The following is a 24,932-nucleotide window of genomic DNA, read 5'->3' on the forward strand; positions in this document are numbered from 1 at the left end:
TTTTTCTTCAATCTTCTCTTTCCATTGCAGTGAGCCAAGGGGGAATGGCTGCTGACATTTGTCCAGATCCTGGGATTCCCGAGAATGGCAGGAGGATTGGCTCAGATTTTCAGTATGTTCTCTCTCTTATCGGGCCTGGGCTCGGTGTAATGTGAGCAACTGTGTGTGTGTGTGTGTGTGTGTGTGTGTGTGAACATGGGCTATTTTAATCAGCGGGTGACCTGCTGCGCAGCGCGGCCATCTCCAAACGCCTGCTGCTGTGTCATCACCATTAGCGACTTCATTTGCAGCCTCGCAAGAGGTGATGGCACCTCCTAAGAGATGATACCATTGCCAGGCCGTCATCAGGCAATCAGACTTTTAGAAAAAAAATTGGTACCACTTCAGATTAGCTGTCCTCATTACAATGCACTTGTACGACAAAGTAATGAATGCAATAAAGTACATATTATTGTGTTACTAACCTCAGCCTGACCCTGCACCCTTACCTTAATGTGTGGTACGAACACATAATAACATAACAAATCGATTTAAAAAATCAGTTCATTAAGTACATAGTGCCTAAGGACGCTTAACATGAATTGTGAATATTTTTTTTTACCTATTTGAAAATCGGTTTATGTTTGATTCGGGAATCAAATTTGTGTCTTGGGTGAAATGCACCTAGCTAACACCAGCACATGTTATTTTTAGCCACCATTTCTGGGGCTTCTTCCTGTTATTGTATATTCAGGTATAAAAAGCAAAAATAAAAAATAAGAAAGAAATGTCATGGATTGGTGGAGGGCCTGTAGTTGACGGTGGGCTTGGTGCGGCAGGTCAGACACTGACGGTCATTTGTTTTGTTCCCCCCACAGGGTCGGCGCCAGCATCCAGTTCTCCTGTGATGACAGCTACGTGCTGCAGGGATCAAAGAGCATCGCTTGCCAGCGAGTGACTGAGACTCTGGCTGCATGGAGTGACCACAGGCCTATCTGTCGCAGTAAGTGTGGTTCGCCTGTTCCCCTGTGCAGACACTTTCTGTAAGGACATTGTCAAGTCTCGTTAGGGCTGATGTATGCCACATGCCTATAGTGAGAAGTGCTCTAGGTACTTAAAATGGAGTCCTCACAACTGTACAGGGAATACAGTTTTTTTTCTCCCCATCTCTTCCTGGCAGAGAACATGTGCTATTCCTGCTGAATTTTCTGTTTCTTTTACTGCAGTACACTGATATGTTTCCTCTCTGCATCTATGAGAGTCTGATATGTAGTAATCCACATGATTTAATTTCATACATTGGAGTCATAGGGCGTTACTCATAAGGTGGACGGGTGGGACACATCACACCCAATATTCAAAATGGTGGTGTTATGTCAATACCCAATACCCAGAATACCCAATATCCCTCCAGGTTGGTAAATATGACTAGCTTTGTCAGGAGAATTTGGTTCTCTTCTAACCCTCTGACCGAGGGGAAAGAAAACTGATGAATTCAGCTGCACACGCATAAACGTCTCTGTTGCTATGGCATTGTTTATCAATGACCCGGAGCAAGTGGTGTTGAAAGGGATTACGGGGATAGTGACATATTTCGGATGTGCGAGTTTCCTGCTGTCTGTGGTTTCCCGTCATGGATGAAAGGAAGGAGAAGAACAATTCAAAAGAGGGAGCTGACAGATTATTTTATAGGGTAAGCACACTGCTCGTAAATTTCAAGCGTCCCAAAGCTTTTAACAGTGGACCATTCCTTGAACACGTTTTATTTTTATTTTATGTTTTATTGAATCTCAGGCTGATGTAGACTAGTCCACTCGACACGTGGAAGTCGCCTACATTCTTGGATAAATTAGCAAGTCATTAAAATTTCTTTTTGTTTCTTTTTTAATTCATGGGGAACAAGAAGTAATCGCCAGGCTAACATTTACTCAATATGCTATAGACAGCAGCTGATGTCTCTGTTTCTAAAGCAGCAAGGGTGTAGCACTGGTGAGCATAGCCCAGGAGCCTGCACTGTCAATGTCTCTGGAACTGGTAGAAAGCAGAGCCTCCCAGCACTTGCATTTGCCTTTCTGTTGTAACCTTCGTAGATAGATATACATTTTTTGCCTGAAATCAAAAACAAAATATCATACGGTATATCTGCCCGGAAACTTACATTCTCATAAATAAAGAATGCATAAATCTCTGCATTTAGAGCACAGAACCCTCTTAAAATCTTATCCAAAGCAATTTAAACTGAATAAATCCTAGCATAAGTAGGCCTAATCTATATCTATTCTACCTTATGGTATATTTTGGCTGTTATAGAGCAAATGGAAGCAGGAGAAGAAGGCACACACAGACAGGAGCAGCTTAATGGATAAGGCACAGGTGAAAGATAAGTGAGACACAGGTGAAAGATAAGTGGTGAGGTGAGCAATAGGTCCTGTCTTTGGAGTTACATAATTGTAACAAATACAAAAGGACATTTTTTTTTAGCCTGTGTAGCTGTAAATACCTCAGTTGACATTTGCCTGGCAGATTGGTAAGTGCAGACATTTTTGTTTTGTTTAGGAGGGTTCCACTATAGAAGCTGTAGGAGACAGTCCTTACCAACCAGACGTCAGAAATATTCCACCCCAGTGCTTCGCAAAGAGAATTCTGAGATTTTCGAGCAAGTGGTTTCAAGACAACCCGTGGCTTCATGACAGTCCTACTTAAGGCAGTACTCTGCTTTTACTGTTGTAAAGCATTCCAGTCAAAGCAGGCCAATCTTGCCAACCGGAGAGAAGTAGTATTTGTGTCGACAAAACCAAGTGGAAGAGAGCAATGGAAAGGTTTTTGATTCATAGAAAAATCAGAGCGCCCCAAGATTGCCATCTCCAGATGCATTCATCAGACAGAACCGATCAAAACAGAATTATCAAGAGCACATAAAAACAGCAACAAGATGCAGCGAGAAACGACCTGGTCAAGGCTTTCAGTGGCATCCGTTATCTAGCGCGACAGGACATTCAGAGGACATGGAAATCATGAGGGGACACTTTAAGAAGCTGCTGAAATACAAGGCTGAGGGTAACCAAGACTTAACGCATTGGCTTAAGCAGAACATATGCTTTACATGTCCTAAAATACAAAACAGTAGTAGTTTATATATTGACCACCACTATAATTATCAAATCATGTCACAGGAACAGAGCAAGAATGTATCCGCTTCACTTTGTAGAGGATGATCTGGTGCCCAGAGAAAAAAATGGTCTGTATGAGGTCACATCTACTTCTGGCAGAAACATTGCAGACATGGCCACTGATGTTCTCCTCTGCCCTGACCTACCAATGTCTCAGTAACGTGCTCAAACTTATGATGGGGCTACTGCCATGGCAGCCATTGCACAGGAGGTTCAGACTGTCCCTAAGAGGCACAGAGAAGGCAGAGCAGCCCCTTGCGATGTATGTGCATTATGGACCACACAGTGTCAATTTAGGAACACAATCAACATGGTCTCCACAGTAGCAAGAGATGCTTTGAACTGGGTGCACAAATTGGGTGTCTTATTCAAACTATCAGGGAAAAAGATATTACTGTGTCAGTAACAGGGAGCTGCACGACACATAAACCATTATGTCCTACAAGATGGACAGTATGTACACCTGCTGTGTGTGCTGTCCTGACAGACTTGAAGGAAATTGGGTCAGAGCCTGCTTCGACGACCGATGGACTTTCTTTTGATCAGGAGAGCTTCCGGATGAGCCACACTTTGGGAAACGTTCTTTCTCTCTGGAGCGATGGATACTGTGATTCTGTGTTGGGTCCACAGGCTCTACAGATTCAGCTTGCCATTCTGAAAGCCTATCCACAAATACAGCCCAGCTTTGGAAGTGCTCAAAATATTCTTAAAATGAATGCCAGGAGTCAGATGCCTTTTCATCAAGTTGAAATCTTGCAGAGGATTGTACTTGTTGTGCCTATCATCTGTAGAGGCAAAAAGATGTTTCAGAAGAATTATGCCTTATGTCAAGGGTTCCAATGCATGGTTTGCAATGCATTGGTTAACATGAACAAATTATTCTTCAATATTAGAAAAGCTAAGGCAGCTAAAGTTTTGTCTTTAAGGTCTCACCATGTACCATGCACCATGTAGTTAATGTTATTTACTGAATATCACTGACTGTAATGTGCTATCAATGGTTTGATTGGAACAGTCTTTCCAGTATCCGAGGTTTGAAAACGGAGTGATGTAGAATTTCCCGAGTGTGTTGCCTTTCAGGGGTACCACCAAGTCCTACTAGATATAACTCCTAACCTCATAGCACTAGGTTTTTTTTTGTGTGTTTTTTTAAATTCTGTGTCTGGTGAGAAGAAAACTTAATCTGTCTTGTTTTCACTAAAGAAGACTCAGCATGTTCCATTATTTGTGTCTTTTAGGGTGCATTTCATAAGCGAGATGGGATATTGTTTCATGCATAAGAGAGCAGTTTTCAAAACTGAACTGACAAATTGAACACTTCTGCAGCAAACGCAATACCCCTGTTGTTGTCATTGTTTATTATTATGCCATTGTTTTTTTCATGTGTCATGTGACCAGAAGGAATAAGCAGTAGATTTTCTCAATGACCATTTCTTGACATGGATGAGATGATATCCATCAGTAAGGTTTTCAAGGACAGCCATTTGCATTCCCCTTGTCATAACCATACTGTACAAACAGGCAGTTGAACGCACCCTTAAGGTGAGACCTGCAGGGTTTAAACTCTCAAAGGCATGGAGGACAAAGGGTTCCTGGTGACATTAATCAAAATGAAGTAAGGCAGTGTGTCAGACCTTCCCGAAGAGAAGTAACCATGTTTGACAATTTCTTTGCACAATTCCAGTGGAGTGCTGATTGATCCGGACACTTTTGTCTCAGCAGATGCGAGAAAACTCTGTAAGATAACACTTAAATGCCCCCTTTCCTCGCAGATTAGTTGAAGCTTGAAGGGATAAAATTGGAAGTTAAAAACTCTTTAGCCTGCTGATTAAATTATCCCCAGTAGTTTCCATCCTCGCTCCCCTATCTTGAAATGAAGCCAGTAATTTTTTCAGTGTTATTAGTTGCCTCTCTGATTAGTTAAAGTGTTTCAGTTATTCAGTTATTATCATCAGTTCTATCAGACCTTTCTCCATACCTTTGCAGACCTTCGAAGAATGTGATGGTAATAATTGCAATGCATTCATTTTCTTTTTTGGGAGAGTTTGATCTTATTGATGGAGCCTAACAAGAAGTTGTAAGGGCTAGCAGGACCTCTTTTGCATACTACTGCTGTAACTTTCTGCACATTCTGTTTTAACTTAGTTTTCTAGACACAGACCTTGAGAAATGCTTGACCTTGTGAACAAGGCAAGTAGAAGAATGTCGATGATTGGTTGAAACATGTATCACTGCTAAGAGCATCAAGGCTACATTATGGCCTACAGAAAGGCAGTCAAAAAGGCAACTATACAGGCGTCAATGTTATATAAAGACTTTGGGCTGGAAGATGTGTGATGTGTGTCCAAAGGCTGTTGAAACAGTCTTTTTTTCAGGAGCATCTGTAGTGTGGCCTTTCCCCAGCCATAAGGGACAGCGTGTGTAGTCTGAAGTGTAAAAGTAAACTTTGGTCAACGTGGTTATTTGAATTTAGTCAGTCCCACAAAGAAGCTGTGTAGTATCCAAGATGAATAAGCCTTTGGAGAGCTTGAGCTCACGAGAATGCCCTTAAAGGTTCCATTGAGACCCTTTAAGGTTCATCTGTGTATAATCTTTCAGGTTTTATCTGTAAGGACAAGCTGTGCTTTTCTATAGACTGTTTTTGCAGTGTATGTGAATATAAGATACATCATAATATCACATGTAGTATGCCTTACCTCATCATATGTTGTTACTGCATCTTTATAAGGATTGAGACAGCCTATAAAGTGACTAAGAAATGTGCCTACTGCAGAATGTCTTGTGTTATCTGTTTTAAAAATGCAGCTTCTGATCATTTGGGATCAATCTATTTACTCTAGTATGCCTTTTGCATCCAAATATAGGTAGAAGATAGACTTAAGTCATATTTCCCTGGGTTCCATGCAAACCCCTATATTTCCAGAATTTTCTATAATATTTGGCAGTCCTTCAGTTGATTTATAACTTTCCCCCCTTTGAGAATGCTTGCTTCATAATCCAAAAGGTAAATCATTTCTACCTTCATAAAGCTCTAATGCTAGCCTGGGGGGAGTGCAAGAAAGCTGGAGTGAAAAAAGAGGGGCTGGGAGCTCTTAAGCTGTCAGAGAATATCCCTGACTATACACGATGATGTAAAGGTTTACTCCACAGTGCATTGGTGTGTGTTTGTGTGTGTGTGTGTGTGTGTGTGTGTGTCTGTGTGTGTGTGAGTGTGTGTGTGTGTGTGTGTGTGTGTGTGTGTGTGTGTGTGTTTGTGTGTGGGAGTTGGACAATGTCTGTGTCAACCTGAAAAAAAGCTTGATTTCAGTCAACACACTGCAGAATCCTTATACCGACCAGCGTTTTAGAAAATGTGGTCTATATAATTTCTGAAGCATATTTGCTGATTAAAGCACATTGTGCTCGATAGCATTCTGATATTTGGATTGTGTTTGTCTTCTTTCCACAGCGAGGACGTGCGGATCTAATTTAAGAGGGCCAAAGGGCATTATTACATCTCCCAACTACCCGGTCCAATATGAAAATAATGCTCACTGTGTGTGGGTCATCACAGCTGTGGATCCTCATAAGGTCAGTTGTCTTTTATTCACTCTATTGCTCCTCTTGTACATGTGGTCTTCACGTTGGGAAGATTCCAACAGATAGATGCTTTGAAAGTGATTGGGCAAAATGTGATTGGCCGACTGACTCCATTGAGGCAAGATTCCAATCAAACCTGTAATTGGTCGCGGAATCCTGTAGTGATGAAGGCCTCTGAGGTCGTTTGAATACGCTACAAAACAAATGAACAAGGCAGCTCGTTGTTGTGCTTTCAGTTGTTGTGCTTTCAGCGATTTGCTGTACGCTTCATCATACACTGCAAAACATTTTTTGGGCAGCATCTTAATAGTGTCTGAAAGGCTTAGGGAAAGACATAGGTGCATTAATCACAAGGAAACATGCCTAACTAATAGCTGCCCTGCTATTTAACATGGCAAGCAACACCCCGCGTGCACCTTATCCGCAGTGTTTGCCTTAAGTCATGGGAATTAGCCTTCCATTTAATGCCCCGATGTACTCCCCTTTTACCCATAACCATGTCTACACCAATACTAAGACTGGACTTTTTTTATGAACAACAAAGAAATTCTTTGAGCCCTCTTCCTTTCTGCTGTTCAACCTAATCTCTCAGTGGCTTAAATGTGATGCGGGTAAACATGGTACATGCACCACATTATTATGTGTTCATTCACTCATGCATAGATACCCTAATGAATTCAGCATCAAGGTATTGTGCTCAATCATTATGCTCTGAGCATAACAACCAGATGACATGTTACCCATACAAAACAGAAGTTCGTTATTGTCATTACTCACACTGAAAGAAATTAAAGAGAAAGTGTTGAATAATGTATTATATTATGCCCTGTAGTTATGTGTTGATTAATTACAGGGACTGTTTTATGGATAAGAAAATGAAATGGTACCTTAGTACCACAGTGATGTAATCGTGGTTTTACCTGTGTGATAAAGTGGTCTGGAAATACTGGAGGCTGGCCTTATTTCTAAACGATTTTTTACTTACACAAGCTCTACAGATCTAATTTAAAGGCAATTCAATCAGAGTTATGATTGGCTAATTACCTTGTAGGGCATTTGCCATATTAATGTTCTGTCCGAATGTCACCTTTGTCAGTGTCTAACAAAGTTTACTTACAGAAACGATCAAGCGATGATTAAATGTCTTCCAATGTGCTGGTAAGATCATTGAGCCATAAGGTGTGTTCAAAAAGTGTTCCTCCTGGTTACTAGATATTCCACCCAAGCCAAACCAAGCAGAATTTTGGATATTCATTGGGGCATGTTTACTTTTATTATACATAACTAAAACTATTATTGTAGTTTAATCGTACCATTATAACTAAGGCTGCAATGTAGTTGAATGAGTAGGAGACAGGAAGAAACAGCGCAAAGGGGGTTGCAACCATTAATCTCTAGTACAAGACAAAAGCACATGTTGTTTCACATTTACATAACAAACCTGCAAAACATGGCAGTATAATTAAGAGATGAAACTACTCGTAGGAATCAGGAGTGCAAAAAGGTCAAAAATTGTTTGGAAGATGGTCACTGTCAACTGCATTTAAAGAGCACAATAAAGTAACTAACAGTACGAAACACAGGAAAGTATCAATTAATGACTGAATGCACTTGGAAGGTTATAGAGCACAAAGTACAGAGATAAAACTAGTATGCAGTCAGCTTAATGTTATTGTTATTTAATAGCACTAACAACCACAGCCAGACCTAACTGTTCAATATTAAAACATATATATATCCTCTGCATCGTGCTCACCTCTGTGTTCCAAAGCGACACCACACCTTGTTACTATAGGGACGTGAATGAAGATTGTGGGGATATTCTGCTGGAAATACATCCAGTCTCTGACTTCTTAAGCAGATTCTGGGCTGAGACTCTGAGCAGATGAGGTTTTAGAGAGGGTTGGCAACTGTCATGGCTTTATTTCCACCTGCTAAAGGAGTGCAATACTGTATTGGCAGTAGACTTCCTCTAAGCTCACAGTGACTCGGGGATCAAGATGGCCAGACAGGACGGGTGAAATAGAAAAACTCACATTCTGCTGTTGTCTGTGCATATTTGTATGGAGCAAAGGGAAACTGAAACGGGCTGAAACGGGTGACAAACTGTAGATTTTCTATTTTTGTTCACATTTAGCCATGCTTTTATGGACTTACTTCATGGCCCTAAGATAGAAGTTAACAGTGTTCCATGCCCAACTTGTTTGAACATTTAATCTTATTAGGTGCGGTGGTAACGGTGGAGGTCAAGGATTATTTTAGTCTGCAAAAAAGAAACACTATACAGGTATTATTTTTCTTATTCCACGGACACATGGAAAGCCTATTAGTTTCACACTGTTCACAAACATTACAGTAATCATGTTTAGAATCTGTAGGTATACAAAATATACAACAAAAAAATGCACATATGGCTATTCAGATAACAACACATAGAAATACTTTCCAAAAGTATGCTTACGGTATGTTTATGTATGTATTTCATGACCAACTTTTTGTTCATGTTAGGTCTTATGCCAATGCTAGGGGATTCAAACAATTATGTATATCTTAATCTCAGAAACTGGTGTGCATATCAAGTGTCCAACCCATGCATTTTAGTAAATGCATTGTATAGAGTGGAAAATAAACAAACAGAAAGGATTCTAAGCCTGGGTGAATACAAATATGACAAAACCATATTTAATTCCATTTGAGACAAGGCTTTGTCTAGTTTAAATCTGACAGAGATAGCTGCACAGTCTTGAAAGAAGGTTTCTGCTGTGTGCTTTTTGCAGATGAATTATGATGCAAACCCACCCCATTGTGCTTTGTGACTTTTCTTAAGATAGCCTAAACTTAAAAAGACAAAAAAATAACTTTTTTTCCCACAAAGGAAAACAAAACTGTCCAGTTGAACCAGTTGTCAGGCCTCTCAGCTCAAAATAAAACAAAGAAATCAATACAGCCTTAAAATGTTTTAGTCAAGCTGTGTGAGAGAACAATCACCGAGATCCACTGACATTCCCTGATTGTGTTTATAGTGCATGAACACAGCTTTATAGGCCTGCTAGATCTTCTGTAAAAAAGCATATCTGCCTTGACAAGATAATTTGAAAAGGTCGTATTTCAGCCTATTCATTGAAGATTGCTCCAAACAGCTCACAAGCCACACCGTTTGACATTTCATACAGATTGCTTTTCTGAAACTTCTGAGGTACTTAACGGAGTCATGAGTCCATGAAAAAACATGCACATTCCCCCCCACATTCCGTGTAGATTTGCTCGGTCAGTCGAATAAATCTGATGAGCTGTCTTCTAGAAAAAAAGAAAAAGAAAACAGAAAACAATCAAACAAACTAAAAAAATAAATAATTAAACAAAACCAAAAGTGACATAGACATGGAGGAGCTGTCTTCAATCATTAATTCCAACTACATTCATTTGTTGTTGTCCTTTGCTATTTTTCTAATTAGGTTAGAGGTTTTTTGGGGGCAAATATTTGGTTACTCTATTAGTGAGAAAGTTTCACCTGGTCAAATTGCTACAAACATTTACACAAATAAATGTTTCCACATAAATATTTCTCCTTGATCATCCATTTGTCTGTGCCCGCTGGCTTGGCACTCCAAACTTCAGGAAATATTGCTCCTCTATACCTGCTAAGCCTGTGCTCAGAGTGAGAATGGGGAAAATATGGATGGGAGTAATGGCTCTTTAATGGCCCAATTGAGAAAATGTGAGGATGCTGATAATGGGGTTGTCCTAATTAAGCTTTATTTTTTCCCTTCCAGCAATCTCCTCTCAAATCCAATTTTCTTTTAACTGCCTTTCTTTCTGCTCACACATCAAATGTTCATGAACCCTTTTTTTCTCCAAGTCTTTGTTCTTGGCCGCATATTGCACATGTTTTCAACATTACAATGTACTTTTTTCTTCACAGAAAATCCTACCAGTTTTCACCATTTATGTCAGGCATAGGTCATTGCAGTGTTCATGAAAGTTTATGGTAATGGGGTTTCAAACTCAGAGTGGTGTCTCAGCATAAGACTTAATTCGGTAACACTTTATAATAACCCTCCTTAATAAACCCCCTTAATTCTTATTCACGTGCGCACATCTCTTGTTTGCTTGTTGGCTGAGCAGGTTCTCAAGCTGTCTTTCGAGGAGTTTGATCTTGAGAGGGCATACGACACATTAACAGTGGGAGATGGGGAGAAAATAGGGGATGCCAGGAAAGTCCTCTACGTGTAAGTACATCTAACATCAAAGTGTTTGAACAAAATTGAGCTTTACATTTTAAACTGTCGATTAGTTTTTTTGGTCAATTCAACCCTGTTGAAATATTTGTTAATATGAGGTAAATATAATTCGTTTTTAATTTGTAATAATTTTGTTGGTGTATTTATACATTCAAGGCTGACTGGGACCAGTGTACCTGATCTGATCGTGAGCATGAGCAACCAAATGTGGCTTCACCTCCAGTCTGACGATACCATTGGGGCCCAAGGCTTTAAAGCGATCTATGAAGGTACTTCAGCGGTGATGTTTTGGTCCCTCTTCACTTGGATGGCCCATCAGAAGCAATCATCAAACCCTGTGTTTGGCACTGATGACAATGAGGATTACAAATAGGCCTTGTTTTTTTGGAGTTGGTTGACCTTGACAGGTAGTTTGATGGTTTGTTTGAAAGTTGGATAAATGTGCAGGAACAGAACCCAAAATGAAGTGATTCCATTTTTTTATGTGACTTTTTGCATGAAGGATCTAATGAGGCCAGGCATACATGATCTGATCATCATACCATGAGCCATATCATGATCTGAGGACCATCTGAACAACATCTGATTCCGATTCTGTGTCACTTGGCCTGCTGTCCCCCCTGTAGTCCAAGTGACTACTGTACATCATGCGCTTAATGAAAGCAAATGGGTCAGCATATGTGCACCACAGACGCATTTGCTAAATTAGCCAGCGTGAAATACGCTACGCAGTGTCACTGTGTGAAGGAATTCAAGTCGAAGCAAGTTTTAGCTTAGCATCTGTTTCAATAAACGCTAATGTGCTGATTTTGCGAGTCCGGCCAAATTAGTCAGTTTAGATGGTTAGACTGATTGTCTCTAAATGATGGAGAGCACAGTAAGCACGCTGCAAAAAAGCTCTGGTTAATTGGGCATGGTAAACAAGGTTACATTTGGAGCTGTGGTATGCCACGCTATAAATGTCGGAGATGTTATGCACTATTTACGGGTTTATGATAGGATGTGATGAATAGATAGACTAAGCCATTAAGTCATTTCAGTTCTGCATTTATTGCCCTGATAATGGGAGTAAATAATAGAGAAAGTTAATTATTGTCACACTTAAACTCAGCATTGATTATTTCATACAGAGTTTTTACCTTGTCTGGAATTTTTTTTTTCAATTCATGAAATATATTTCCATTCCCTGAGGACCAATCCCTTGCCTCGATCAGCTTCCATAAATGTCACCACCATAATTGAGCAATTCACACCATGTCTGAATAGTCTAACACAATGGCGGAAATGCGGTTAACTTTGTGTAAACCCAATTTCACACATACTCAGTCAGTCATTTTGTCATGTTTGACAATAATCTCACTAGAGAACTGGAGTTGTACTCTTGCGGAGGGATCTGAAATGTCATTTTTGATACATGGGCGATCAGTTTAAACTTTCTGTGTGAGACCCAAATCCATATTTCTCAACATTTAGCCCTTTTAGGAGAAAGTTTTTCGTTTTTCGACACTTGCTTAGGAGTGTTATCAGTAGAAATTGTTCACGGTTTGTTAACCGCCACTCTATTTGGTCATACAGGGGCACACTTATGCAGCCCACTGTACCAAAAGAATGAGGCTGTGAATCCATGCTAGTTGAAGAGCCCAGTGGAGTCTCTGAGGATGCACTTTCCAGTGTTTCCTCGGCTAGGGTCCCTCTCACCATCATAGCTCTTTAGGGATGGCCACAGATGGTGGAGTGTGTGTAGCCGTGAGTTAAATGAACCACGCAGCATTTTACAAGCTTTGTTGGCTTTACAACTCACAGGAAAGAGTCCGTCTGCACGGCGTGCGGGAGATGTCTCTTCATTCTCTGTTACATGAGTGTACTGCATTTAACGGGATACCTATTTACTTGCTTAATTAACACCAAGCACAGCACCTCCTGACTGAGGTATTATGCATCTCAATTTCCCTTCACAGTACTTGCAAACAAGACCCCCAACCCCCCCCCCCCCCCCCCCCCCACCCACACTGTTTATCATACCATTTACTGCTTTTATGTTGTTCAGTCAGTTCAACTCGACTTCGGGTTAAATGTAGTGTGCAGATTGCATTCTGAGAAACGTTGCAATGTGAGAGTGATGGTTGTTTAATGCAATGCTGAAAGCCAACAAGGCTCTTTATGGCCATCTGTTCTGGGCTTTAAGTTTGACCTAAGATTTGAACCGAAAGGCATCTACGATTCACTTCCTTTAGCCTAGATTTAGTTATAGCCTAAAGGACATTGAAGCTAATCTGTTTGCTTTTAAAGTTACTCCTTGGCGCTTTGTTTAGGTGAAACACAGTTTGAGGTTTGGGTTGCCTTTAAAATGGCTGCACCTCCTCTGTGTGGATTCCTTAGAGTAAAGCCCTCGGCTGATCCAGAGGTATTTAACTCCTACTTAACACCTCACACAAGTTGTGGGGAGATGTGTTGCCGGAGAACTCATCCTCTGTAGATTAGAGTGGTGCATGGGTCACTGGAGCATCCGCTGCTGAGCTGACATCCTGGTTGTTAACACAAACATGAACTCTTCCAGAACGTCATTCATTTGTCACTGTCATTTTACGCCGCCTAGAAAAAAATACCTCTGCTCTGCTACCTGGCTATGGAGACGAAACTTAAGCACAAAGCTGAGATATTGCATTTTTTTTTTAGGCTGACAGCATTTTTTGCTTCTGTCTATCTTGAAGCAATAAAACAGGAGATTTGGATTAAGGTGAATGTAGCAAATATCTGTATGAAATGTGATAAATATTTAAACAAATAGCAATGCAATTAAAATAAATAACTCATTATAGATGAATAACTTGTTTTAATCAGTTAATGGTGTACAAAGGGCCATGAAATAGCATTTGCTGAAAATGATTGATGTTGTGAAAATTAAATTCATATTCTTTTCAAGCAGTTCACAGTTATTTTGCCAAGGAAATCTTACCGTGACTTTCCTTGTTAAGTGAAGTAAAAACTATTCTTTCTTTCTTTCTTTCTTTCTTTGTTATTGAACAGAAATTGATAAAGGAGGGTGTGGAGACCCAGGCGTCCCTGCTTATGGCAAGCGAACGGGCGATTCTTTTTCACACAGGGACTCACTCACGTTTGAGTGTCAGGCCGCATTCGACTTGGTCGGCGAGAGGACAATATCATGCCAGCAAAACAACCAGTGGTCCGGAAACAAACCAAGCTGTGTCTGTAAGAGCTTCATCTGAAAATACGTGTCCGTAATTAAGCACCACGTCGTTTAGGGTGATTGATCTTGGGCATAAATGATATCACAGCAGTTAGTCTTCAGGTGAAGGTGTGGTTTATTTTAAGAAAACGAACCACTGATGCATTGAAGCTCCCTGGCAAGCACTTTCAGGGTCATCCTTCATTTTCGAAGGACATAATTCGAGGATCATTAATCCATTGTTAAGTGACAATTACCTCTACTGAGCGCAGGTGTGAGTGAGGGTCCAGACATGGGCCCCGGGCCCTAGGCCCTCCAAGAGATGACATGGAAGCGTTTTCAGGGAGGCGCCGCTGGAGTGCAAGTGCTTGTTTCTTGGCACGGGCAAGGGGAACAGGCGCTCAGATTGGGAGCAGATTGACACCCCTGTCATCTGCTTCACGCTGGTCAAGCAGATAAGCATTAAAGGTCACTAAGTCTAGGTTAATGTCTCTATCAGCACTGAATGATCTGTTTCATTCCCAACGTTTTCCAGAGACGTAATGCTTGCCAAAAGATTGTGGAGGCCCTGTAATGCAGAGAGAGAGAAAAAGAGAGGGAGGGACGGACGGAGGGAGGGAGAGAGAGAGACAAACAAAGAGAGAGAGAGAGAGAGAGAAAGAGACAGAGAGAGAGCATCTTATTCCTCTACAATGTAATTAATCTCAGAAATGATATTTTTCAGTCACTTTAGATTTGGCACAGGACATCCTCACACTCTTCTCGTTTCATTTTTTTGGCAGTTTCCTGCTTCTTCAATTTCACCACACCATCAGGTGTCATCCTGTCTCCAAACTACCCGGAGGAGTATGGGAGCAACATGAACTGTGTCTGGCTCATTATAGCGGAGCTCGGTAGTCGGATCCATCTCATTTTTAGCGACTTCGAGGTGGAGTCGCAGTTCGACTATCTCATCGTGAAGGACGAGGGGATGCCGGAACCCACCACGTTCGGGACGTTCTCCGGGAAAGATGTGCCCTCACAGATCGCCAGCAACGGACACATCATGCGCCTGGAGTTCCAGTCGGACCACTCGAACACGGCCAGAGGATTCAACATCACCTACACCAGTAAAGCTATTTTGAATCATTACAGTTCTAATCCCATTTTTGTGAGTGGTTTTATTTTAGAAATGCCATGCAGTCATGAAAACAGACTGCGATCCAGGTGTATGAAGATATGAAATCACAGACTGTATTTTGTTCACCTCCTCATTTCTCCCCCTATAACAGCATAAACAACAAGAAAATGGTAGAGTGAGAAAAAAAAATGGTGAAATACCAAAACAAATCATATTCACACATTCCAAATCGACGTATTCATATAAATATTACATGAAGACTGGGATGGGGGGCATCCATTTCTTTAATGTCAGTGGTTAGACATGCGATGAAGGGTTCAAAGCATGAATTCCCCATAACAAAAAGGACTGATGGGAGGGTTAATGAAATAGAGGAAGAGGTTGTCACTCCATGGTTTTCATTCTGGGCATGTGCTGTTTTGTCCGGTGGACTCTGCTGTCAGGACAGACGCAAAGGAACTACTTTTGGTGTGAGTGTGCGTGTGTGTGTGTGTGTGTGTGTGTGTGTGTGTGTGTGTGTGTGTGTGTGTGTGTGTGTGTGTGTGTGTGTGTGTGTGTGTGTGTGTGTGTGTGTGTGTGTGTGTGTGTGTGTGTGTGTGTGTGTGTGTGTGTGTGTGTGTGTTGGGGGAGAGAGAGGAGGATGGAGGGGTGTGTGTGTGTGTGTGTGGGTGTGTGTGTGTGTGTGTGTGTGTGTGTGTGTGTGTGTGTGTCTTTGTGTTGGGGGAGAGGGAGGAGGATGGAGGGGTGGGTGGGTGTGTGGGCGGGGGGGGGTGGGGGGTAGGGTTTGGAGGAAGTGTCAGCCATGCAATGGCAGGGGACCCTGGAGCCTGGCTTCTCAACAGCAGTGCTTTAGGACCGATATGTCACCATTTCAGGGGGGAGACAGAAGGACATGTTTCCCCATCTGGCTGAAGTGACTGTCACTGAGCGATGCGAGTGCAATGAGTCTGTCAGGGGGAGAAATAAAAAGGGCTGCTTCCGTGCCCTCAGAGCTCGCCATTAGGTCTCTGTGCCTCATTACCTATTCTCCAGAAATAGTGGCAGAAAGGAACAAGAAAAAAAACACGGGGAAAGTCATGATCTCCCAGTAGAATTGCGCACTGGAAAACTGTTTATGCACTGCAAAAATGCTTTTCTAACCAAACTTAAAACAAGCAAATTTGGCTGCCAGTGCGTTAAGCAAATTTGGCTTGTTAAGGTTTCTTAAAATAAGTAATATTTGCTTGAAATAGGCAAAAATAACCTTACCAAAGAGCACTAGGTAAGTTCAATTTAGCTAGAAACAAGACCAACTAGATTTTTTCATCTCAATATAAGAGTAATAACACTAGGTTAGAAAAGCATTTTTGCAGTGTGGGTTTATGTTGAAGGGGGTGTGGGGGGATTCTGTATGCTGTGAGGTAAAACGCATGTTTCCATAGGCTGTACACACAAAACGATAATTGTTGATGCGTCAGTAGGACACTGAATTGTACTGTACTGCATTTTAATGTTCTAATTTTCAACCTTGGGGAATTGTCCTTTTCTGTCTCAAAGCTTTCGGACAGAACGAGTGTCACGACCCTGGCGTTCCTGTGAATGGACAGCGGTTTGGGGAGCACTTCCTCCTGGGCAGCTCAGTGCTGTTCACCTGTGACGAGGGCTTCATCAAGACCCACGGGTCGGAGGCCATCACCTGTGTCATTCAGGATGGCAATGTGGTATGGAACGCAGCAGTCCCGCGGTGCGAAGGTAATGGTTTTCTAATGGACATATATAAGTGTCTGTCTGTCTGTCTGCCTGGTCCATACTAGGGAATTGTTATGCCACACTATATGAATTGGCATGACTATTGTGTTATTTTTGTGCCTTGAATATATGAAGACATAAAACTAGGTTTAATCTTTGGGTTAGTGCTCAAATTAAGCATCAGGCTATTGAATTACACAGTATCAAAATGCACTTTAAAACTGATAACTAATGTTTTACACTAGGCTTTGTTTTATAGTCTTACCAACTGCTTTGCCATACAATACATATATTCTTATTACTTTAATAGCACACTTGGGGTATTTGTATTTTAGTCTAGTTTCACACTGTGGGCATGTGAACAGTTGTAGTGTGAGTGAAAAGTGATTTCCTCTCCACTGTCCCTTCTCTTAGCTCCCTGCGGCGGCCATTTAACGGCTCCGATGGGGGTTCTGCTTTCCCCTGGCTGGCCCGGGTTCTACAAAGACTCTCTGAACTGTGAATGGATCATCGAGGCCAGGAAGGAGCATGCCGTCAAAATCACCTTTGACCGGTAATCATGCCTCTCCAAATTAGATCAGACAAAAAGGATGTTAAGTGATGATCTGGCCTGTATTCAACATGACACTGAAACTCTCACTGACTGTTAGAGGAATGCACCCCCAATTGTCTGTCTAGTTTCCAAATGACTGACGGCACGATACACCATATTTATTTATGATACACCATATTCTATACAATTAAAACAGCAACTCTCTAATTATGCTCTCCCCTTTCATACTTCAAGAGTATACATCACCATGTGTGCGTGTGCGTGTGTGTGTGTGTGTGTGACCTTTGCCCTTCACTTTTTGACAGGTTTCAGACAGAGGTTAATTATGACATGCTGGAGGTGCGGGACGGCGCCTCCAGCTCGGCGCCCCTGATCGGGGAGTACCAGGGCACGCAGGCGCCCCGCTTCCTCATCAGCACCAGTAACTACATGTACCTCCTCTTCGCCACCGACAACAGCCGCTCCAGCGTGGGCTTCCAGATACGTTACGAGAGTGAGTCAGCTCGTCTGGCAATTTCTTCAACCCGCCCCCCTCCCCCCTTTCTCTCTCTCGCTCTATCTCTCTCTCTCGTTCTTATGATTCCCGTCATTGTGTGAGTTTTTTTTCTGTTCGAGTGTGAGGGGATTGAGAAGCTCGGGTGATAACGAGCTTTGGCGCGGGAGAAAAGGAGGAGGAATCAGACTTGCCTGCGTGTCTGGAGATTCTTGTTCAAATATTAACTCGTTTAGCGCGGTGCAACGTCTCGACTAATTGGAATGGGGGCCCCTATGTTATATCTAAATTGCATTCCACTTTCCTGGTGCTGTTTGTCACCCTATTTCAAGGAGTCTGAGTGGGAGTGACGTGGATGAGTGTCTTAAATGAAAGGTCCTCTCACGTTTTCCACTAGTTTTGAAAGGATGAACTTTGTCCTTTCGGGAATATTACTGAATATGTTTGTGATGTATGAGAATCAGTTATCATTTAACAATGTCTGTCTTATATTTGATCAGCTTTATAAAATCACACTGGCGTTTGTGTCATCTGGATTAAGTAACCATGTGGTCTTGTAGTCCATGTAGTCTTCATGTAGTTGCCACCAGATGTGAGTGTGTTTCGCAGTACAACCTCTAAAACCTCAAAGCCTCTGGGCCTTACATTCAATTATATGCTGGAATGAAATATTAGACATAGAGTATATTTCAAGGTGATACAATACCCACAGTCAGCTCAATCAACCCACTGACTATCCTAGTGTTCTAAGATCATTTAGCCATCAATTTAGACAGGCATAATTGAAGTAAGTGGTCTTAAATTATGCTGAAGACAAGGGTGTTTTTCATTTCAACAATACTGACTATGCGGAAGAAATCCTATCACTGCATAACTATTTTCTTTAACTAATATCAAGCACATAAAATACAATGAAAGCGAGAAAGAAGCGAGAGAAATGGCCAGAGAGATTGCTGGACAGTGTCATAGAGAGAGAAGGGGGGTAAGAGACACACATAGAAAAAGAAAGAGAGAGAGGCCGTGAGACAGAGTGTAGGTGAGAGAGGGAGAAAAAGAGGGGCGAGAGAGAGAGAGAGAGAGAGACAGAGTGTGTATGAGAGATACAGAAACACAGAGAGGAAGAGAAGGCAATAAAGAGAGAGCAAGCGCTTGGTGCATCTGTCCTCCATTCAGTTTGGGAGCTGGAGGGGGGAATAAAACGGTCCCGTTCTCTCCCTTCAGGTATCATGATGGAAATGGATTCGTGTTTAGACCCTGGCATCCCGGTGAATGGGAAGAGGCACGGGAACAGCTTTGCCATCGGCTCCAGGGTGACTTTCAGCTGTGATCAAGGGTACACACTGAGCGACGAGGAGCCCATCGTGTGCGAGAGGAACCACCAGTGGAACCATGCACTACCCAGCTGTGATGGTATGCCAGGCTCATCTTTGCTTACATGCACAGGGCCACACACACAAGGATACCAGCACACTGACACAAACACGCATAGACACACATGTACCCACAAGCACTTGCAAATAAAGGTACAGACATATACAGGAATGCATGCTCGCTCACACACACACACACACACACACACACACACACACACATTTGCAATTACCCCACAGCATGGTCTCTTAAGCACAAGGCGGGGGGGGGGGGGGCCCTTCCTTCCCTCCCTCCCCTCTCGGCATCACACTCATAGGGGAAGGTGTGAGCGATAGCACGCACAGCTGACTCCTATCTTCTTTATCAGGATGGAAGAAGTAAGCCATCTCCACCTCCCACCCCTTCCCTTCTTCCCTTTGGACTCCAGTTCATTAATTCTTCATGAGAGGAGTTGGTGACTTGAATCTGTGGCGCAGAAAAAGGCTCTAAAGCGGAGGACCGCGCTGGGGGGTGGGGGGGGAGGGAGCCGTCGATAGAATGGAGGATCTGCGGAGGCGCCGCTCATTTGTTTTGTTTATCTTATTTGCTCCCTTCTGGTGAGGATTAAAGCAGCCCCCATGCTGCCCTTTCCTGTAAGCGCAATCAGGCCGTTAGCCATTAGGTTCACAAGCCTGTGGTATCCTCTCTCACACAACCACCTTATCTGTTGTGCTCTTTATTCTAATGGACTTTTATTCAGTCAGATGTACTCTCAGCTGGACCTGACCTTCGTTACAAACACAGCTGCTTCTTAACAATTTTGTGGAGAAACTGCAAAATATAATTCAGATAAATCTCAACATTAGCCCTCCCCTCAACACACACACACACACACACACACACACACACACACACACACACACACACACACCACCACCACCACCACCACACACTTTTATTCCAAATGCGTATGCCCTCAAAGGTTTCAAGCTGTGCTGCGGCTGTTTGATCAAATAAGTAATCAAATAAGTATATATGTACTCATGAAGTCATAACACATGCTATCAATATTCTGTGCTATCATAACACATGTTATCAGTATTCCTAAAGCAGCTCATGTTGTTTAACCACATCGTTTCCATATTTATTTATTTATTTTCAGTCTCCAAATTAGTTTTTTTTTTTTTTTTTTTTAAGTGGACCATGAAAGCTACAGTGTTCATGATGTCACATGCTAAGTGTAAATTATATATCATAGTGAAAGAAGATAGAAATCTAGTCGTTGTTAACTTATTTAGTGCAAGCAAGCTTTGTTCTAAAATTTCACTGAGGTTGCATGTTCATTTTCTGCAAGCAAGCTATGTGCCACTGCTTGACTCAGGTTAAATGTTTATTTAGTGCAAGCAAGCTATGTGCTACCATTGTTGACTCAAACACAGATTTCGAGGTTGTTAAAGAAAGGGCGGTTTCCCCTCCAAATAATGGAGCACAGTTGCCCACTTATCGACAACCAATCAGCTCAGGCCCAGTGCTCATGTAGGGGCGCGCTGGGACGCTGTGCCATTATGTGACTTTTATTTGTCTCACAGTGGAGGAACCATCCTTGCTGATTAACTTGCAGATGTTGCCTTAGGCGTGTATGGTAACATGCGCAACATGATCTCCACTTAATCACCAGCATCACCATAGCCGCTGGAGCCGGGCATAATTGCCACTCTGAACTCTGTGCATTTCATGTGAATATACTCTATTTTAAGAAAGCTTGTCCTTAATTGCTATTTTTTTTTTTTTAATGTATACCAGCATTTAAATTATGCCAGTAGCCTGTTACATAAATGTTGGTGATACATTTGAAACATGCATGGCTAGTCCATTAGAATGTACTTCGGAGCCATATCGCTACACAACTGTCCTGCCTTTCATAGATGCTGCGGTTGAGGCACTGTGAAGCTTGTTACTTAGGATGCCTCTGTCTTCATTGACGGGGTCTTTCCTTGCTGCATTTTGACTTGTTATTAATTTTGCCTTTGATCTCCCCACAGCTGTTATCAGTCTATCCCACATCTTCATCTCATGAGTTGCCAGACGGCTAAAACTCCAAAGGGTTTCTTTTGGAAACTTGTCTGCCTCTCGGTTTCACACTGTCATCAGTGCTGTCTCTGTACATAATATGGGAAGGCTCCAAAAGTTTGTTTATTACATTTATAAAGTGCATATTAGATTTTTTTTCCTCCTTTTAACACCCAGGGACATTGTTTGCACACTCTGACCTAGATTTCCATATCAAAGCTGACTAGACCCCTTTTAATGTTGTAATGTCTTTGAGCAATTTTAGACACAATTGGCATACTAATCAAATACAGTCTAACGAAGCAAGACACCCTTGTGATCATTTGCACCTTTGTTTTCACGTTTAATGTTATCAGAACACTAGGACGGATACCAAAGGCTGATATGAATCAGATTAATAAAGAAGTTCTGTTTTGGTTCACGCATTTTTCAAACCTGCCAGCTGCTCTGGAGAAGGAAGACATGACATCTGGAATTGCGAAGTGAATCATAACGTTGGTCCATCATATATATTCTTTTTGATAAACGATCATCATTTTTGTTTGTATTTCAGCTCTATGTGGAGGCTACATGTTTGGGAAGAGTGGAAGTATTCTCTCCCCTGGTTACCCAGACTTCTACCCCAACTCGCTTAACTGCACGTGGACAATAGAAGTATCACACGGGAACGGTAAGTCAGAGCAGTTGCTAAGGGCTTCTCCTCACGAAAGCAGATGTCGGCAGCATTAAACAACCTTATTTCCTCCTGCTTTTTGTTTCCTTTTTTACCCTGCATAATTACCCTGCAAATCCCACAATGACAAATTTAACATTTCTCCCAAAACCCTTTATTTCTGGAGACCATCCAATTATAAATGAATTCAAGATAATAGTAACTCATTATTTCAAAACATTAAGTTGTAATTTCTAGAATACTGTATATCTCAAAATAATGACATTTTAAGTTGACTTTCTAGATACTCTCTGGTTATTTCAAGATAATATACTGTTATTTCAAAATATTAGGTTATGATTTCAAGATACGTAATATGTTGTTATTTAAAGAAAATATCTTGAAATATTTTGTCATAATTTTATAATAATGTCTTGTTGGTAGTAGTTGGTATTTCAAGATAGTATCTTGTTATTTCAAGATATTAAGTTAACTCAACATAGTATCTCATTATTTTAACACAATACTATGTTAGTCTTAGTATCTTGAAATAGTGAGAAACAATCTTCAAATAATGACTTTATATCTTGAAATAATGAGCTAAAAAGTCATAAAAATGAGTCAGGGCAGGTCAATGCGGTTCACATGCGGTTCAGGGCTTTTGGACAGTTGTGGTGGCAATGCAGTTTTGTTTTCATCAGCATTATGTGGCCATCTTCTCCGTGGGCCTGTAAGCACAGAGCAGAGCTTTCCCATGTGTGACCGATGGCCCCTAATCTCGTCTGAAACTTCCTCCCCTCAGGAGTGCACCTCGTTTTTCACACTTTCCACCTGGAGGACTCGCACGATTACCTGCTCATTACAGAGGACGGCAGCTTCACCGATCCTGTGGCCAGGCTCACCGGCTCCGTCCTACCGCCCTCCATCAAAGCAGGCCTCTTTGGCAATTTCAGTGCCCAGCTCCGATTCATCTCTGACTTCTCCATGTCCTACGAGGGCTTCAACATCACCTTCTCAGGTGGGACTGTGGTTTGTCACTGTCTGAGGCTCGTCTGCAGTGCACTTTTAACTTTTTTTTCTGTAATATTTGTGAAGCATGAATGCTGTGACACTGTGACTATCCCTGTACTGATGCAGTAAAGTAACAAGACTCTCACACCTGAAAGCACTGAAATCATCTAAACTGTCAACCGTACTTTATCAGTTTGAGAGCATCAAAAGCATGCTTCATAAATACAGATCCGTTGTTTCATCTCTTCACTCTGCCGGTGCGTTTTTTCTTACCCATCACGCCGATCAAAGTGAATGTTTTCTTCATTGTGTGTCTCTGGCAGAGTACGATCTGGAGCCGTGCGAGGATCCCGGAGTGCCTGCCTACAGTAGACGAGTTGGCTTCCAGTTCGGGGTCGGTGACTTGCTCATATTCTCCTGCTTCGCGGGCTACCGTCTGGAAGGTGAACACAAGATAACCTGCCTGGGTGGGGGAAGAAGGGTATGGAGTGCCCCCCTGCCAAGGTGTGTGGGTAGGTAGATAAGCTTTTATGTTTATTACAGAGAACCATGGAGTGGACATGTCGAACATTAACCTCATTTTCATCTGATATTACCTGGTAATGCACAGTAATCACACGGTGAGGTCTTAAAGGTATAACTCCTTCTGAAATGCTTAAAGCTCTCTTTGATAGTGATCCTCTGTAAAGGGAAAAAGGCAAGTGACCTGGCGTCAGGTGACAGCATATTAACTGGAAGGCATTTTTTGAGCAAGTAAGTAAGTAAGTAACACTTTATTTATATAGCACTTTTCATACAAAGAATACAGCTGAAAGAGCTTTACATCAGGACAAAAAATTAAAATAGTAATAAATAGACCACACGGGGCACAAAGATAAATCACACAATCCAAGAGGTATAAAATGGGGAAAATGATCTTAGTTAAAGAAGAAAACTATTTAAAAATAGTTCAAGAATGTCCAATGAGCCAACCTCTCTAATAGCCCGCATTTTGCAGGAGTGTTCCACAGTTAAGGTGCATGCATTTTTGGATTAAGGGATACTCTTGAGAATTTAAGCACGCTCCCAACGGATGCGACAAGCCAGCTGGTTGTCCTTGGGCATGATGTTGACACTCTAGGCCTTGATGGCGCACAGATTGGGGTCCTCTAACAGACCCACTAGGTAAGCCACGCTTGCTTCCTGAAGAGCCATGACAGCAAAGCTCCGCAAGCACAGATCAGTCTTGTAGTCCTGAGCGATCTCTCTGATCAGACGCTGGAAGGGCAGCTTGCAGAACAGCAGCTCAGTGACGTTCTGGTGTGACAGCCCTTTCTCAGAGCTGAGGTACTAGGCCTGTAACAGTGAGGCTTTTTCACGTCATCTGGGATGTCTTTGCAGGCAGCCATGTTAGTGAGCTGCTTAATCGGGGCTTTATCAATTATAGTTTTAGGAGCCGCCAGCTTGGTACTTGCCATTGTTGATATTCTTCTTCTGCCTAGTCTAGATTAGCTCTTCAACCCAATGAAGTAGCTACACACAGGTCTCAGGTAACAGAGTTATACTATTTACACAGAGAAAAAACATCTGAAAACTATTGCTATGTACACTTATACACTAAATTAACAAATAGAAAAATAGAACAAAAAAGTACTAAGAACTAAAACAGATGTATCAACTAATCAAGAGCTAATCAATAGTCAAATTGAAAACATGCAGAGTAAGGGAAACCCAGAGGCAAGACTGAGAACCACTTCACTAGCGCAGTGAAGGTTCTTCAAGTTACAGTGAACCAGACTGGTACTGCAAACTGCTCCAGT

The 24,932-nt window shown here is 41.9% G+C and overlaps 1 protein-coding gene across 2 annotated transcripts in view; it reads left to right on the forward strand.

The window, feature by feature from the left end:
• The window catches only part of LOC308373388 (CUB and sushi domain-containing protein 1), a gene marked incomplete at both ends in the record, with an annotated part of 288,794 nt that overhangs the window by 185,645 nt on the left and 78,217 nt on the right, over positions 1-24,932 (forward strand). For both annotated transcript variants that reach the window (XM_080848876.1, XM_080848877.1), the window contains 14 exons: positions 31-112; positions 858-982; positions 6,598-6,719; positions 10,854-10,957; positions 11,126-11,238; positions 13,997-14,179; positions 14,939-15,265; positions 16,813-17,007; positions 17,419-17,557; positions 17,863-18,050; positions 19,272-19,460; positions 22,024-22,140; positions 22,925-23,140; positions 23,457-23,645. In XM_080848876.1, the coding sequence (XP_080705002.1) occupies positions 31-112; positions 858-982; positions 6,598-6,719; positions 10,854-10,957; positions 11,126-11,238; positions 13,997-14,179; positions 14,939-15,265; positions 16,813-17,007; positions 17,419-17,557; positions 17,863-18,050; positions 19,272-19,460; positions 22,024-22,140; positions 22,925-23,140; positions 23,457-23,645 (2,289 nt within the window). The remainder of the gene's footprint in view (positions 1-30; positions 113-857; positions 983-6,597; positions 6,720-10,853; positions 10,958-11,125; positions 11,239-13,996; positions 14,180-14,938; positions 15,266-16,812; positions 17,008-17,418; positions 17,558-17,862; positions 18,051-19,271; positions 19,461-22,023; positions 22,141-22,924; positions 23,141-23,456; positions 23,646-24,932) is intronic.

The sequence above is a fragment of the Sprattus sprattus genome (assembly GCF_963457725.1).
Source record: "Sprattus sprattus genome assembly, chromosome: 12".
In the NCBI taxonomy this organism is placed as follows: domain Eukaryota; kingdom Metazoa; phylum Chordata; class Actinopteri; order Clupeiformes; family Clupeidae; genus Sprattus; species Sprattus sprattus.